The sequence below is a fragment of the Dermacentor andersoni genome, chromosome 4 (assembly GCF_023375885.2).
Source record: "Dermacentor andersoni chromosome 4, qqDerAnde1_hic_scaffold, whole genome shotgun sequence".
Classification (NCBI taxonomy): Eukaryota; Metazoa; Arthropoda; class Arachnida; order Ixodida; family Ixodidae; genus Dermacentor; species Dermacentor andersoni.
The window spans coordinates 75,292,212-75,309,759 of NC_092817.1; the positions used below are offsets into that span (position 1 = coordinate 75,292,212).

At 43.9% G+C, this 17,548-nt stretch overlaps 1 protein-coding gene across 2 annotated transcripts in view; it reads right to left on the reverse strand.

Annotated features, from left to right (window-relative positions):
* The window catches only part of LOC126536326 (adenosine deaminase-like), a 28,665-nt gene extending 12,946 nt beyond the window's left edge, over nt 1-15,719 (reverse strand). Inside the window, exons 1-3 of one of the 2 annotated variants that reach the window (XM_050183245.3) lie at nt 15,503-15,719; nt 10,768-10,829; nt 3,237-3,359 (exon numbers count right to left, since the gene is read on the reverse strand). In XM_050183245.3, the coding sequence (XP_050039202.1) occupies nt 3,237-3,359; nt 10,768-10,829; nt 15,503-15,550 (233 nt within the window). In that variant the 5' untranslated portion in view covers nt 15,551-15,719. The remainder of the gene's footprint in view (nt 1-3,236; nt 3,360-10,767; nt 10,830-15,502) is intronic. The other variant, XM_050183246.2, reaches the window with a different exon arrangement.
* Between the last annotated feature and the right edge of the window lie 1,829 nt (nt 15,720-17,548).

Consider the following 17,548-nt stretch of genomic DNA (forward strand, 5'->3'; position numbering starts at 1 on the left):
TATTTTTACATCGTAATACTGGTGAAACTTTAGAGAATATACCTATGTTTTATTACTAGATGTGTTCTAATGTTCATGGGCATCATTGTAATCTAATTTTATTTGTCAGTGTGTTTCTCAAATTATTGTACAGTTTGTCGTGGGACTGAACAATAAATATTTTGACCTTTTAAGTGAAAATGTTTCATTTCAGCAACTCGGCGACTACAGATTACATCCCATTCACCAAGCATAAGTGCAGGAGCTGCTTATGAAGGAAACAAATAGTCCCCACCTGTAAGTATAGCGAATCCCTTCTAACGTGACCATGGATCTACATCGTGCTTTTAAGCTTTTGGGAAGAATACTATCACTCTGTTCTGAAGGAGTACAAGCACTCTATTTGGGGGAGTAGAAGCACTGTGCTTGGAGGAGCAGAAGTACTCGGTTTGGTGGAGTAGAAGCACTTGGTCTGGGGGAGCACTATTACCCATGTGGGGAGAGTAGGAGCACTCTCCGGAAGAGTACTAGCACTTCCTTGCGGTGGAGTAACAAAACTCTGTCAGGAGGAGTTGTCCTACTCTCTGTCAAACACGGTCGATCTACTCTCGAAAAGAGAGTGAAATATGGGCCAAGCAGATACTCCCTCAAAGGGACTGCCCGGAACTTTCTTTGTTTTTAGTGTATGCGAAGCGAAGCTAAAGTAAAGCGCTTGTTTAAGCAACAGCGAGCGGCAGCATAATTTGGTGGTTACAGGCGCAAGCGCCGAAAAGTACATGTACAAAGCAACATTTAGGGATTCTGTAATTTTTAGTCGCAGTGAGACATACCTTACTGGAGGATTTGGAAAAGAACGGGGCACCACTTTTGAGATATACCGAAGGGCTACACCAAAGAAAGTAAGGTAAAAAAAAGAGTTCTTGAAATTTAATTAATCATACTATAACACATCGGTGTGCTCTAGAGATATCTGTGAGCCGGTATTATATCTTCAGGGGTTATTTAAGAATCGCACAAAGTTAGAGATGCCCACTCTGAAGAATTGGCCAAAAACCAAGTGGCATATATTGATTGGCCAATTCAAAGAAATAAAAAGGAAGCACGAAGAATTCGTTAAATGTAATTCGCCATTCCGTTAACAGATCGGTGTGTATTAAAGAAGTCTGCAAGGCGACCTTATGTGTGCAGGTTTCGCTTAGGAAAGTATTATTTGTTTACGCAGAACAGGACGTAAGTGGTCAGCGTACAAGGTTCATATCATCCACTGCGTGGTTACCTTCATATAGCCTTTGTATACATATACGCAAATATATGCTACAAGACAGCAGCAGACACGTACCCAGGAGGGGGGGGGGGAAGGGGGGCGGACATCTCCTCTCCCCCGAAATTAAGCGGCATATCTCTGCACCCCCACGCCACCACTCCTCACACACATTCCTTCAGCATCGATAAAGCAATCTTGAGACTTCACAGCTATTCGGTGGTTAACATTTTGATGCCTTTTGCAATATTTTTTTTATGGCGGTAGTTATCGGCACCTCCTACGGTGTGAAGGCCAGTTTTCTCATCAATTCGGTGCCAGTGCGATTAACTCCAGGTGCGTTCAGTTGTCACCATCTATTGCAACGGTCACGCGCATCACTGTTGCTTCGTTAGTTCAACCTTCTTTGACTGATCCAGGGACCCGGAGAGAGCTTCAGTTCGTAGTGAGCCGGCCTGTATGCAGCCGAAGAAAACGCCACTTTCGTTTAACTTTTTCTTTTGCTTCATTATTTCCTCGAGTGATGGCTCGCCGCGACGCTGGAAGATCCTCACAACAATATACCCATGATATGGGTTAGATTAGGTGTAAAATAAGACCATGTTAAAACCAAAAGCAGTCTGAATGTCACCTGTTACCTCCTCTTGTCTTTCCCTAATTGTACGGCGCTTTTCGTGCAAAATTAGTAATTGGAAACAAGTGTCCCAACAAGTTGAGTAATTAAGCGATCTATTAAGGGAGAGAGCCGAGGCAACAGGCAAACAGGTAGGAAAAGCGAAAACTAACAAATTTAGCCGTTGTTTGCTAAAATGTTATGGATCAACCTCTTTTTGTTTTAAAAGAAAATACAAAAAACACCGCCGAGAGTGCAGAAGGATTCCGTGCGTTTTGAATGACGCTTCTACACTTATCGGGCGAGCCACCTGACGTAGCCACTTCTCTGCGATTGTACGGGAGTGGCTGCCAGACATCGTCCCGCAACTTCCCAAATAACTTTACGAGTCTGTTTTGGCACTTGGTAGAACAATAGACGAGGGATCCAGATAAACTGTGATTGTTCCGCAAATATATATTTAATTTTTATAGAGATAATTGAAAAAAAAGCTGTTAGAATTTTTTATTCTACACTTTCGCTTGTTTACTTGTTCTTGGCAGTGTTCTTCCTGTGCTTCTTTGCGGCGCGAGTCCATTTGATGTGGTTCCTTGTTTGTCAAGTAAGGGACAGGTATATCTCACAGGCGTACCCATGAGATACAAGTTATTGCAGTTCCCTTTTGCCGCTTTACGTGTGTTGATGGCGAACGGTGGACATTATTCACATTTTTACTAGTAGAGGTACCACCACTCTTATTTACATAGGAAAGTTACTTTAGGTTGCCCCCCCCCCCCCCTCCCCTCGAAAAAAAATCCTGGCTACGTACCTGGATAGCAGCCACGGTCACGAAAAACTATCGATGTGTTTGCAGAAAAAATCTTCCCTTTAAGATAACGCCGCCACTGTTCTGCTCACACAACCCAAGAAAAAGGAAGCGTGGTAAAGAAGGATTACCTAGATAGTGTGGCATAGGAGGAAATAATTTCAGACTTGCGGCTCATATACAAAGCATTTCTTGAGCTGTGCTATCAGGAATTTTACTTTAGTTTACTTTGGCATTCTTTCCATGAGTGCATCTATTACAGATCTCTCTATCAGACATAGCATTGTTGAGAGCTGGTAAGTCCAGTGCGCTGCCTTTGTTGATGTACCAGAGGCGTGTACTTTGAATAGCAGTGATAATATCACACAAACTTAGCTTAGTGCTGTGCACTAAGCCAAGTCGCTTTGCAAGACATAAAAGAAAGGAAGCAACAGGCTCTGCAAGAGAGCATGAAATTGTGAGACTAATCGAACATATAAAATGCAGTTAACCGAAAGTACACGGAAAAAGAAAAGTCAGACAGATTATACGCAGTGCTCCTAACTTTAATAAAAAATCAAAAATGTTTCTGTACTTACACAACTGTAGGCATAAATACCGCAAAGCGGTCAAGAAAATCTTTCAAGTTCGTAGAGTCCATTTTAATGAGCTTCATGCGAAGGTCCGCCAGAGACCTTGCCCCGAGGTTAATCTTCTTTTTCCTACGAAAAAACAACAAAAAGCATTCAGTTGAGAGATGCGATCCAATAAAACAGTCAAATTAATGAGTCTGGACATTCGAACTGAAACAGTTTTTTTTTTTCAAGGACACAAACAGTAAAACAAAACAAAAAGGAACTGTTACTTTCTGTAAAATGTGCTTATAGAGTGTCTTGAAAGTCTAAGTACCAGTAATTTTAACAAGAACGCTATGATAGCTAGGCAGATGTTACTAGCACAGGCGGTTTACACGCTTAGACACCTACAAGTTTCGCAAAGAAGAGTTAACAATATTTAAAAAATATCTTAATATAGCTTTTAAATTTTGCATCTATGGTACGTGTTAATATCAGAAACATTGATGCAATAGCAATCAAACCTCGTTTTGTTTCAATCTTCTATAGCGTTTGGGTTCCGGAATATGCGCCACCGACTTCAACGCTCGGCACGCTAATATACTTATACTCAGGCGGGAGTTTAGACATAAAGATATGCCCTACTTGGAACGTAGCTTATTGCCTGTAACACGTCAGCCTTGAAGCAGAGTGGATCTGTCATGCTTGTGGCTGCCTCCCCCCTCCCCCCCCATGCAGATATAGAGAGAAATAACTGATTTCTTCTCTTTCCTCACGCGTTTTTACAGCGTAATACAACTGACGTCATCGTCTAATGCCATTATACATTTTCAAGTAGTGTTTCACGACGAGGAACTATTACAGAATCACACAATGTTTGTAGTCAACAAAGGTAACCGTACGTGGTTTATGTAGCTGCAGCAGCTGAACATAGGCAAGAGCTGTAAACCGGCACAGCATTGAATTCCCAAAGTCACAATCACTGGCTATAAGAGATAATTTCGACCACCTGGGGTTTTTCGTTAAACCCAAAGAATGCTGCATGAGTGTGTATTTTTTTTTGCCTCCCGGCCCCATCATAATGCAACCGTCGAGGCCTGGTATCGAACCCGCGTCCTCGAGCTCAGCAGCAAAACGGCGCCCGAATCCTAACGATCTGCAAGGATAAAAGGTCCCTAATGCTGCAATTATTTGCTTCTCTTAAGGTTATAATTGGTGTGGCATTCCTGTTACTAATTAGCTTGAGTATGCCGTATCCACTCAGAGATTTACATTATTTTTCGTTTTTAGGAGTTGATAGACATGCAAAATACTTAACCTTTACTATAGAAAGTAACCCGTTTGTTGCAATGTTCAGAGCACTTGTCCTCCACTGCAACACACTGAATCAAGCACTCACGAATTGAGTCTACAACTCTGCCTAGCACGCCTAGAGAAATGCTGCTGCAGGCGGCCGTGATGACGTTCTTCGTGTCGGTGATGTTAACCGGTTCCCTTGCATAAACGTCGTCTTTAAATGTAACCCAAAATAAAAAAAAGACGGTTTGGCCAGTTGAGGTGGTCTTGGAGGCTAAAACTTAGGTTCTCTTCGCCTAATCTACTGTTTGTTGGGGAAACTTCTGTTGAGTCGGTCCTTCGAACTTGAAGGAAAAAAGCAGCGGTGCCTCATTGTCTTTAAAGCAAACAGGGCAAATGTTGCAGTGGCAGGCAATAGCAGAAGTCATCGCTGACACCGGAAATATTTTCTATTTTCGGATTGAGAAAAGTATGGCCCAATGACTTTTTTTTTGGCAAGAATTTCGCACAAGACGTTTACAACCCGGCGAACTTGGTGTTCGTGTGGCTTTAGCCAGTAAGGGCTTTCGCTTCTCTAGAAATCGACATTCAAGAGTGCTAATTCTTCCACACCTGCTAAAATGGGTCTCACCAGTGCACAATATTCTGAGAAGAGTCTTTCCCTTATATTTTTAACAGGGTCCAATAAAAAATATTCTTTCCACTTTTCGAAATTGAAGTCACTCGATCCTTTTTCTTCTATGCTATCGCGTTCAGTATGAGCTGCAACGCGCAGACGCGGCTGCATAGACCCTCTCGTGAAAAAGTGGAGAGGGTGTCGCCGTTCGAGCAACGCGCCTACCGCCCTGCTTTCCGTCGTCTTCTTTCTTCGTGAAACAATAATACACTGGCTGATCGAGCAGCTATCGATAACGGATGAAAAAAAGAAAAAGAATAGTTCCAAAGCTAGGGCAGCGTGCGTCATGCCGAAGGACGCTGCGCTAGGGGCTTAGAAATTCCAGGCAGCTCTGCGGGCCACAGTATTGTCGCTCCGCGAACAAAGCAGACAGCTTAAAACACGGGGGTATGCGCATTTTGGGAACGGCGAAATGCTCTCTACCTTTTTTCTCGAGAGCGTAGCTTCGGTCATGTTTCGCGTATTGCAGCTCATATTGAGCACGATAGTACATATGGCATGGATGCTACCCAGGCTTTTTAAGCACGCTCGTAGATGAAACTATGCTGCGTCCACATTTTTCAGCTGTCTTCCATGCTGGCCACCGGCATCAGCGTCATGTTGTTTAAAACTATGCACCTAGCCCGCTATCGCGTACACGCACTGCAAGTTTCGCGGAACTTTTTTAATTCTTTCACAATCGCTGCATAAGCGCGCACTTTGCACACGGAATTAGGGACGTGTGAAACAGTGATGCCAATTCACTGTCATGGCTCGTTTCCACTTATGTCATGACTTTGTCCATCTCTTGAGCAGTATAAAACCTTGAGACTCCGGAGAGACAGAGAGAGACAGCAAGGAAAGGAAAAACATGGAGGTCAACTAGAGGAGCGCCTGGTTTGCTAACCTACACTAGGGGAAGGAAAAGGGGGAATAGGAAGAGGAAAAGGGAAGATATTGAACACTTAATTCTGTGTGCACGCTGCACTGTGTGCAGCGAAGCGCTGTGACACTAAAGTCGAGTTTCATAGCTGGTGATACGCGTTGAAGAAACCTGGGATGACCACCAGGTGCTAGTGTCTGTTTGCGCTATGTCGCAGTATGTCGTTATGCGCGCTGGTGGGTGAAACGGAGTTTCTGCATAATGTTTCCGCGCTTATTCCGCATGTGCTCTGAAGCACCCTTGAGACTGGGAAATGCACGTCCAGGGAATCGGTCCAGGACTGATTTTCGACACACACAAATGAAAAGCGTCGCTTGTAGTAGATTAATAAAAACACGGGTGTACGAGCTGACGAAGAACGTAAGAATGGAAGTTCGCTCGTAAATATCCCGTTACGAATAGTCAATCTCCCCTCCTGGACACATGCCATATGTTCAAGGCGACAACAACATGAAACATCCTTTCAACCATTTTTCAAAATTACGCAGTCATTGTCGGTTTGCAGGCAAATCTGCTGGTGTTTTGGGAATCCATGTCATGGTTCGTGTGAAGAGAAATCTGAGCAGCAAGTGTACAGCACGCTTGCTCTGAACAGCTCTGGATTACGCCTGCTTGTGGACTTGTAGTGTCAGTTTGAGCGAAATCAGACTTTCACTGTGAGTACTTATATCGCATTTTCTTGATGTGTACTGTTTCGGTGAGGAAAATAACCGTGGTCATCCCGGTCCGTTGCAAATGTTATTGCTCTGTGAGTAAGAATGCGGTTTATCATGCGGTGTGTAAATCTAAGTATGGTGCGATGCATCTGTCGAGCGTGACTGACGCCGTGGCCTTCATAAGAATAGCGATGTGCACGAGTTGGTTTAAGTTCATGCCAACCCTAATCATGTCTGGTTTTTATTGCTGGTTCATTAACCTGGCGATGTGACTAATGTCTCTTACGCAGTGTTTGATAACCGTATCATCTAGTGCATATATAGATGGGTATTGAGACTAATAGACCCAGTTGGTAGTCAACCCTCGTTTTTGTCCTTCTCTTGCTATTCCTTCGTCCTTTTTTATCTGTCTTTCTGCAATTTAGTGCTTCGCGCTGCAGAATTTACATTATGCCGTGGCCTATATAGCGATAGTTGAGACTGGCAGTAGATTCATGCATGCGCTGTGGCTGTGAGCGCGAAGGACATGGTGGTCGTGTTGCCAAGCGTGTTTGTAGCTACAGTGCAAGTGTTTGCAATTCCGAACGCGCACGGAGAGAACGACATGCTAGAGTGACTCGGTATTTTAAAGCGAGGCCTTCCTTGCGAACCCTGCCGGACTTTCCTGGCCTTTGGTACTGGCTGCTGCTGTCTTGCCAAATAGTCTGCAACTCGGGTCAATATATAGTCATTGGTCGAATGGGTTAGAACATAGGGCTGTTGCGGTGAGGCACTTGGGTTCCGAACCAACCATCGGATACACTTGAGTCACTGGATGCGTAAAAAGAAAATGAATTACGTACTCGATGCGGAGATCGAGTTTCGGTCCCCCAGTACAGCAGCCGATGTTCTGACAATTGAATCACAATCACACGTATAGTTCTGTCTGGTAAATGCTGCCTAGTCTTTTGAGATGATCACTGCGTGTTGATGACGATTTCGATACTGTGGAACTTGCTCACAACAGTTCATAAGCCAAGAAGCGAGCGCTACATATTGTGCCAACGCAAACTAGCTCTTTCAGATCATCGCCGCGTGTCCATGGTGATGATGGTGGTGATGATTTTCGTGCTGCAGCATATTCCCACAACGGCAGATTGGCCAACAAGTGAGCGACACATAAAGTGCAAAAGAAGTAATAAGGAAATACAAGGCAATGTAAAAGTTGTCAAGACGCGTAGCGTGGGTGCCTGAGATCGTATATGTGCGCCCACCAGTTTCGTTTGCGCCAAAGACGCAGGAGTGAACAGGGCGAAATTATAGCATATAATGAAACGTTTCGCGAAAGTTTAGCCTCACATAGGTTCCAAAATTAGCGTTAAATCTGCATAATTTTTTATGAAAGCTCGTCAGCGTATTTGCCCACGTAATATAAAGACTACCTTTATTGTTTTTCTGCATGTACACAGAGGCCACACACTCTTGCACGAATATTAATTCGGGAATATGTGGCTAGAGGTGGCTTGGCGAGCTTCAATGTATGCACAGCGCATCTCGTGGGAGTTGGTGTGCGGCAATGAACATTTCGTCGCGCCCGACGGGTCTCCAATTGAACGCGCCCATTTTACTGCCGATGGGATCCTCGCGTACTCGCTCGATGGAACATTCCCCCAGTGTAAACGCACCTTTACGGTGATGATTTGGCTGAGCTTTGAGAGTTGCGTCAGCAAGACAGCGGGATTGGTGATATTAAGAGCGTCTTCAAGTGACAGACAACCATCTATATTCGCTCTTCGGGTCAAGTTTGATACCCATCGTGTTTTGTCTGTTAAACGATCGCTCAAGAATATGCGCCCGCAGTACATTACGAATATAATCAAACAGCGCCAAGGACAAAGATAAACGGAACAAACAAGACAACACATTGTCTTGTTGTTTCTTCTGTTAGTGTTTTGTTTTTGGCTATGTTTCACCATGTTACTACTTGAACTCGCCTAACTGTACTCCTTTTACATGTTGAAATCAGCCGTTTTACTCTTCAGGGCACTTAGGAACATATTTGTTCTAGACTGCTTAAATACTGGCGTGCAGTAAGCTGCGTCAGGTGAGGAGTTTGTCCTCGTATCGGGACACCGGGCCATGAACGCCCAGGTAGCGTACTGAGTGTCGAATTCGATTGTGAGTATCTCTAAACCTAAGCGCTCTAAAATATTCAACAATGAAGTTGGCTTTAAATACAATTGTCCTCATGTTCCTAATTTATACATGTGACGTGGTGGCGTAATATAAACATGTGGCGTATACAGGGTGTCCCAGCTAACTTTAGCCAGAGTTTAATAATATGCGAATTCCACGTACCTGAACAGAACCAAGGTAATGTTGCAGAAGGATTGACATTTGGGTGAGTTGGTACTAGTTGAACATCTTGAAGGGGAAGCGCAAGACGACGAGGACACAAGGCAGGGAAACACAGGACAGCGCTGAACTCACAACTAACTTTATTCGAAGGCATACACAAAGTTATGTACTATAACCCATAGCCACGTGTTCTTCAATTGATGGTGTCATTATCAGTGCGCAGGCAAACACAAGATATCCTGTAATCTAATGCTACACTGTGAGGCGGTTTAAAAATTCAAATTCACTGTCGTAAATTTACTGGTGACATGCTTGCACAACGCGATCCTTTTTTCCTGATATAGTAGGCCTCAATAATCTCCCTCAAAGTCTGATTTCTATGCCGGAAACTATTGTGGTGTCTTCATAGATTCGAGTGCACCCATACTCAGAGCACTGACGCGCTACATGACAGCAGGCATTACCAGTTAGAGAGCGCCTATGCCCAGACAATCTAATGTTCAGGCGTCGACCTGTTTAGCCAATATAGACCTGGCAGCAGGAAAATGGACGCTTGTAAACAACTCCCATTCTACAGTGCACAGGTGGGGACGTGTGCTTAACAGTGCAGCCTTTCCCAGCATGAATGGAGGCAGCCTGGCTCAACTTCCTATCAATCTTACCGCAAATTTTGATCATCTTGTTAGGGGCAGAAAAAAAACGAATTATATAATTAGGTGGAATGAGAAAAAAAATAATTTGACTGTCTCCAAGCGACGGCAAACATTACCTTGGATCTGACCAGACACGTGGCATTCGCATATTTTTAAACTCTGGGTAAGGTTAGTTTGGAAAGTCTGTATATACACATATGGTGCACGTGATACAAGGGGCTCCGCCACTCCACGGTGGCACTGACATACTTAAAATTGAGAAAACAAATACGAGCAATTCAAAAAGGACTTACTTTACAAACATTTTGTGTGGAGATGGTACCGCAGTCTCGCGCCTCTTGGAACACGGGCACCATGTTGCAAGTAGTGCTTATCACTATCGTGCCTATTACGCTTTGTTTAATACATGTGCTAATGTGGTTAACGTAATATTGTCCTTTATCCCTTTTGAAGTGCTCCTAGCTAGTTTCTTAACTACTTCATTTTTCCATAGAGTAGCATTGAAAGTTTTCCTCCTATTTACGCAGCCAAGCAAAAACTCTCGAACTATTTATTTGCGATGGAGCCACCACAGATCAGCAGCCGAACAATAGTCATGGTATAGAGTGAGGCCCCGCAAATCGTTAGGCTGAGATGTTGAATTTTAACTCCCAGGTGTGCTTGATTCTGGTATTTTCACAATCACTTTTCTAGGTGCTTCTTTAAAAGCAATATTTCTAATTGCAGGTTTAATGCCATGAAGCTGCAGCGTTCGATACTTTACGCTTCTTTCTACCGTTGGAAAACCGACAATATTCTGATTTAAGCGAGTAAAGCCAGTTTTTCCTAGCATTATCATTGTTCAGGGGCCTCTCAACAACGTCCTTTTCTTCCCTTTAGCATGAGTTCCTTAGAGAATAATACAATTTTCCATTAAGGTAATACTGCCCGATATAGACGGTGAATCACTTTGTTTTTCAACGGTACAGTAACACTTCTAAAGCAGATATAACTCTCCTCAGTAATGTGTACTTACTGTCCGAGTTCCCATATCGTCTCATGTCGTATTGAGCCATCTAAGTGAAGATGAAGTTCTACCTGCAGAAAACATTTTATAAAAAGTTGTAACCGGCTGACGATATCCCTTTATCAGATGTAGGTTGGCGATAGTTTCCCACCGTACATCATCATCCCTCAATATACTTTACGATGGTGAAAGCAGGCACAATGATAAATGAAACGCCACGACAATGGTCCAACTACGCTCCCTCATTTAGGAGACAGCAACCCAGTCAAGTTACCGTGCAAATAGTGACTATGTCAAAGCGTTTGCGAGAGTCTTATGCGTCATACGCTGTATGGATGGATGGTTAGTAGAGTGTACCAGAGACCTTCCACGCGGCGTGCGGTGCAGGCGATGTTCTCCGGTGTGTGTTAGAGCTGCACGCCGTATCACTTTATAGTGTCACAATATCCAATTTAGCGCTAATTGTTCTGCTACAAACTTCGACATCCTAAACGCCGTCAATAGAAAGCTGTCTTTGCCAAACACGTCAACGCCTCGACAACACCGGTAAAATTGGGCAGTTTATCTCGAGAGAGCGCAAAAGTATTTTTTTCTTTGTGTGTGTTTCAGAATGCAATGTAGCATGTTTGAATCAGCGGCTGCTACAATAGAGTGCTGTTGTCCGCGAGAGCGAAGCGCTTTTTATTCTGCTGTATGAAAGCCCAGAATCGAAAACATTTTTCTATATCAGGTAAACAGCGTGTTTTTCTTGTGTTCTTGTTGTTTATTATTTGGGTCAAATGTGTAAAAGGTTCCCACGTAAGGAGTGCCATTGCCGCCCACATCACACGTGTTAAAGGCTTTAAAATGAAATTGGAACGTGACAAAGCCAAAGAGAATTCCTGGGCGAAACAATAAAAATTATGGTAGAACTCATCTAACGTTGACTGTCGTCGGTAATGGGAATAGAAGCAATGGAGTGATAAACTGTTCCTGAAGTGACAGTTATTTCCCACGTGTAGTGCTAATTAAGAAGGTTGGCTGAACGGACACGTTGGTAATGCTGCATCTTCGCTAATTCTGAGACTCCCGTAGCTTCGGCTATATGTCATATGCTCCCATATCGTAAAAAAATAAATTATGGGGTTTTACATGCCAGAACCACGATCTCATCAGGAGGAACACCGTGGTGGGAGACTACGGAATAATTTGGACCACTTGGGGTTCTTTAACGTGCACCAAAATATAAGTATGCAGGTTTTTTCGCCTCCATTGAAATGCAGCCGCCATGGCCGGGATACGATCCCGCGACCTTGTGCTTAGCAGCCCCACACCATAGCCATTAAGCAACCATGGCGGGTCTCCGATATCGTACCACTTTGCTATGGCACTCACTTGCCAAGGCCACCAATGAGCATGGCAGAATAACGACGACTATATAACGTTACGATGGAATGGTGGAGGAATGGCACTGATGGGACGACAAAGATCCTATATTGACGACAGCATGATGACAATCAGACGTCAATCCTTAAATGATGACGGTGGTGTAACGACAATGTCATTATAACGACGATGGCTTGACAACGATGGTTTGATAACTGGATGAAGCTGGAATAACGAGGATTGAGCAACCACGGCGGTATGACGACGACGGTATGACAACGGATGCATAATTTATTCTGTCTGGCGACGACGCAATGACGACTATGGTATGACAACTGCCCATAATCACGATTGAATGACGACATCATGATTAGAATGGAATGACGAACAATGACTCGATGGATCGACGAAGATGGGATGTAGACTACGGGATAACGAAAATATGATGACGTCGGTCATCATATGATAACGATGGTCAAACGACAACAAGACGGCAATGGAATGATAGAAGCGGTAAGACGACGACTGTGTGTCGACGATGGCTCACAATGACGGCATGCCGAGAGTCGGATGTTGAAGTTACAATGACGACCATGTTACGATGACCGCGACGGCATCGCAGAGACGGTAGGCCAACAAATGCATGATAACGATGGTATGACACTACGCAATGACTATGATGCCTTGAAAACAGCATGAAGACAATGGGACGGTGACTAGTGTATGACTATAATGACGTAACGAGGACTGTATCATGAAACCTGTATGACGACGTCGACTTGATGTCAGCTTGACGAGGGTCGGATGGTGAAGCTGGTGCGACGACGATGGCACGACCGCGGCGACATGACGACGTTTTGACAACGGATACTGGATCGAGCTGGTCCTGGGAGTGGACGCTAGGCAGCAAGGCTTCCCAGTGTTGCGTGGTGGGGTTGGGGATTGTAACGTTGGCGCTCATATGCTCTCAGGCCCAAGTGGCGTGGCTGAGCGTGGCCCGAGCATTGCAGTCTGGGCATTGTCGAGGGGATGGCGCGAGGTATATAGTGTGATATAATGCGGGTGCGGAAATGTGTTTGTCTGTTGTTGCCTCCATGAAATTGCTTCGGAGCGCGAGAGGGAGTCGTGCGGTGGGGGATATTTCCTTAGCTGTTGTCTGTAGTGTTGAAGTAGAGCGTGAAATTGTTTTGGGATCGGTTCTGAACTCCCCACGTCGCGGTTGTCTCGCTGTGACGCTTGGTGAGTGTGCGTTCGAGCCGAGGCGTTGGCCTCCAGGTTACCAGCGAGAGAGTTGTGTCTCCGATGCTGAGCGGAAACAAGCACACGTTGCAAGGGTTCCTCAAGGACACCATTAGCAGGCTGCGCCTCAAATGCACTTGCTATGTGCCGCTTTTCACTGAACGCCTTTCACGCCAACGTTTTAGCGAGCTGCGTCGTTAATGCACTGGTTATGTGCCATTGAATGTACGGCAATCGAGGGAACAATTCTCAGTGTTCGCAGGAAACCCTCCACCTTCCTCGCCTCAGAGGCCACGCGCGAACTTCTCGGCCGTGCCACTAGATGGCGCGTTGTGTCCAGAAAGAAGCGCGAAAGAAAAGCTCGGTTGCCGTACGACGCACTTCTCAGTGTTCGCACGCATCGGTGCGCCGTACATCGGTGGTGGCAATACGTTGTGTCACTATATTGATTCAGTGTTAACCGCGTTACCGTCGACAGTCATCGTGAGATTGCTTCTGACGTATTTTTTGTTCTTGAAGAGGGGCACATACCTAGCAATGCCGAGTCAACCAAGTTGTCTTGAAAGGGGTACATTGAAGAACATCACATAACCAGTGGCCCAAGTTGGCTTCAAAGAGGCTGATTGAAGAGCAGCACGTACCCACTGGCACACACCGATATTGAACAAACATCGCAGACCAAACGGGACTATAGGAAGACGACAACACGGGTGCTAAGTAACAACCCGTGGTTCGATTCGAAGGAACGGAAATATATACAGGAAAAAGGTGGGAAGCAAGTCTACAAACAAAAAGAGTTAAAAGCAAAAGAAATTGCTTCCCGCCTGTTCGTCTGCGCTGTTTGTTCAAAATGTTGATGTTGAACCAATCAGCTCTAATCAGTAATCTAACGCTCACACAGTAGTGCAAGCTAGCGCGAAAGAGGTCCATCGAAGAGTGGCCTATACCCAGTGACCAAAGCTGGTCCAACGGTTGGTTTCGAACCCTGTTCCTTCAGCACAACAACCCTATGCTGTTCCCACTAGACAATGTTTCACACAGTGAAAAACGTTGGCGGGAAAACCATTAAATACACAGACAGGTAGTCCCTTGAATGTGTCTGTAGTTCCAAAAGAATGCTATTTTATAAGAACGCATGGTCCTCAGTGTGTTCGCCCAGTGTTATTCTCATGACATAAATACGCTATCAAAACCGCCGGTTGTATTCAGTTTACGGAGGAGTAGATACTTAGGTGGAATACGAAAGTGTTTTGCAAGTCCAGTTCACTTCGAAGCACAGCAATATTATACTATAGAGCAATGCTATACTGGAGGGTGGAGCGACCAATTGTACTCGCTGATGGTCAAGAATATAGCGCTTAGATGAATCCACATTACATTTTTTCTGAAGTTGGAAAACCGAAGTTACCGCTGCGAATTACCTTAATTTATCGTAGTATATTGCCGGCAAAGTGGAATAGGATAAAAATAAGGTAACACAAAGAAATGCAGTTCACCAACAATAAGTTTAGGGTATAGGTTAACGATACTTTGCTGTCGAATAGGGGAGCCACTAAGTGCATACTGTGAATATTGCGATTTGCTTATGCGTAAGAAGCAGAGAAACTCATCCAGTGTTCATTATCTCATGACAACAAGGAACGAGCTGGAGCTACTCAAGATGCCATGAATGCACCGAAGTTCTAAAATCTTTCTCGCGCGAGTATTGAAAGTACGTTGCCAATATAACATTATACATCAGAAATTTTACAATTCTGTATATGTTTGTAGCTACAAAAGTGAGAGTAATGGGTTTTACGTGCCAAAATTCCAATTTGATTATGAGACACGCCGTATAGTGAGGGGACTAAGTTAATTTTGACCACTTGGGGTTCTTTAATGTGCAACTTCATCTGATTACCGGAGAGATTTCTTTAGTTTCACCCCTCCTGAAACGTGGACCCCACGGCCGGGATTGAACCCGTGACCTGAAACTCATTGGCACCAACAGGCTCCTTAAGTCGCCTTCCTATCACTGAATACTATTAGCATGGCAATTTACAGGAAAAAAAAGCATACCTTTGGCTCTATTAAGGTTCCGCATTAGTTACTAGCACAAAAGAATTATATTGCAAAGTATCAACAAAACTCAAGTATTTACCCTCGTCCGAGGAATCAGAGACCGATCGAAATGCTTGAGAAAGCTCATTGCCGTGTAGCAACCGTGACTACCAGGTTCAGCTGAGAAAACGGTTATGACGTGCACTGCGTTTGCATGCACAGCAATATCAGTAAACTGAAACGCAGTTAATTCCTCCGCGTTTCTCGCGACCCTGGTTTCACGACTGTCGAAACAAAGCTACGAAGGCTTTCAAGCTGCACATATCTTGCTACCTTCTTTACCATCTATTTATTCTGCTTGTAACTTCTTAGGAAAAATCAAAAAGGGAAAAAGAAACAAGCATTGTTTTCCCACTCAAACTTTAACTTTTTCTGGGCGTGCTTGTTTTCGAAATATCCTTTGCCAATTTTTGAAAAGCTGCATGCGCTCGAACAATGCATTCGATCGTGACAAAATGCAGCGAGCAGCTGCTGGTCTGGCTTTGCGGAATGACGCCATCCACTGCTTTTGTATTTTAAAGCTGTCAACTGTGAACCAATTGCGAGTTACGAGCGTATAGGTTTAAAATAAATGTAGAGGGCGTTTTTTTAAAACGCAGAACGAGGAATAAAAGCATATTCGTTAAGGCTCTTGACGAGTTATTCAAGAGTTACAAGTTTCTCTACTGACAGAATACGGGACCATACTAAATATTCTGTTGTACAGGAGTATACCGAAAGAGAACGTATGCATTATGTGCATATACAGAATTTGACATACCCACTCATGGTGCTGATAGTGTTTTGTTCGAACAGCTTGCGCATTATACGTACTGCTGACAAGGCGCAAAAATAAATGTTGCTTTAAGTCATCGCTTTGTTCCTTTACTCAACCTTCGCCCTACCCTTAGCACTAATGCTCCTGAAGTTTTTCTTAAGATGGGTTTCACTGTTTTTAAACAAATCTCGCTTTCCATGCTGCCGAAACATGAAGACCTTGATAACGGGTCGCAAAGATCTCATTTACGCTTCGGCAGAGCAGTAAGAATAAAATATTGTCAACGAGTGCCAAGTTTTGATGCGACATTACAAGTTGTACTTGGTAGCTCTATTACTGCAGCAATGTAAAGGAAGAACTGAAGTAAACATTCCTGCTGATCTCGCACTTTAACTACCTAGCAATGCAGCTGACAACTGGACGGTGGCCAGCAGAGGGCTGCGGGGGAAAAGGCATGTAAAAGACAGTGAGGATAGCAGAGAAAATATATGATAGAGAAACTAGTGATATAATTTTTTTTTCAAACGGCGCATCATTAGGAAGATACCATACAATTGAGTTAGGCGAGATATTTGCGTGAGCACTTAGTAGGAAGTTAGTCCTTTTGCCATTATTGCAAACTCAGCATTGGCTAATTACAAAACGTACCTGCGTACATGCACTCAACGCATCATTATCAACGCATCAAGCGTTATCATCAACGCCGAGTTACCTTAAAAGATACATCACGCTAAAGATTATGCGCGTTGTTTAAACGCTCTTTCGTTCGTTTTCTTTGCGTCATTGGTTCCTCACTCGACTTTTTCAAGAGTGTGCGAGGCCCTGGATACTGACGCACGTAAGGTTGTTCATTTGTATGGTATTGTTCACCTTAAGAAATGCTACAAGACGCGTTTGAAATCTGAGAAAGCAAAAAGCGCACAATATCTCAGCAAATTAAGAGAAGTTTCGATAGCGTAAATGCGAAAAAAGAAGAGAACAAAGATGCTTTTTTCAGTATCAAGAAAGCAGTTTCTGGCTACCTGAAGAAAAATCGAAATACCCTGTTCCGAACGCGGGCAGCTGGACACCCACCACACAATACACAATTGCGCTTAAACATCGCCACGAAAGCGCAAGGATTTCATGTCTAAAGCGAAATGTTGAAAGTTACATGAAAAGTACAAATAAATGAAGACAACAATTTGCCCCTATGCACGGCGCTTGCAAGTATAATGCTTATACTTGCATTAGTTGCATTAATAATAAGTTGCCTTATTACACCTCATTTTGCACATAATACACTAATAAAATTAAACCATATATATCTACCTAAACTTTGTCAAGTTA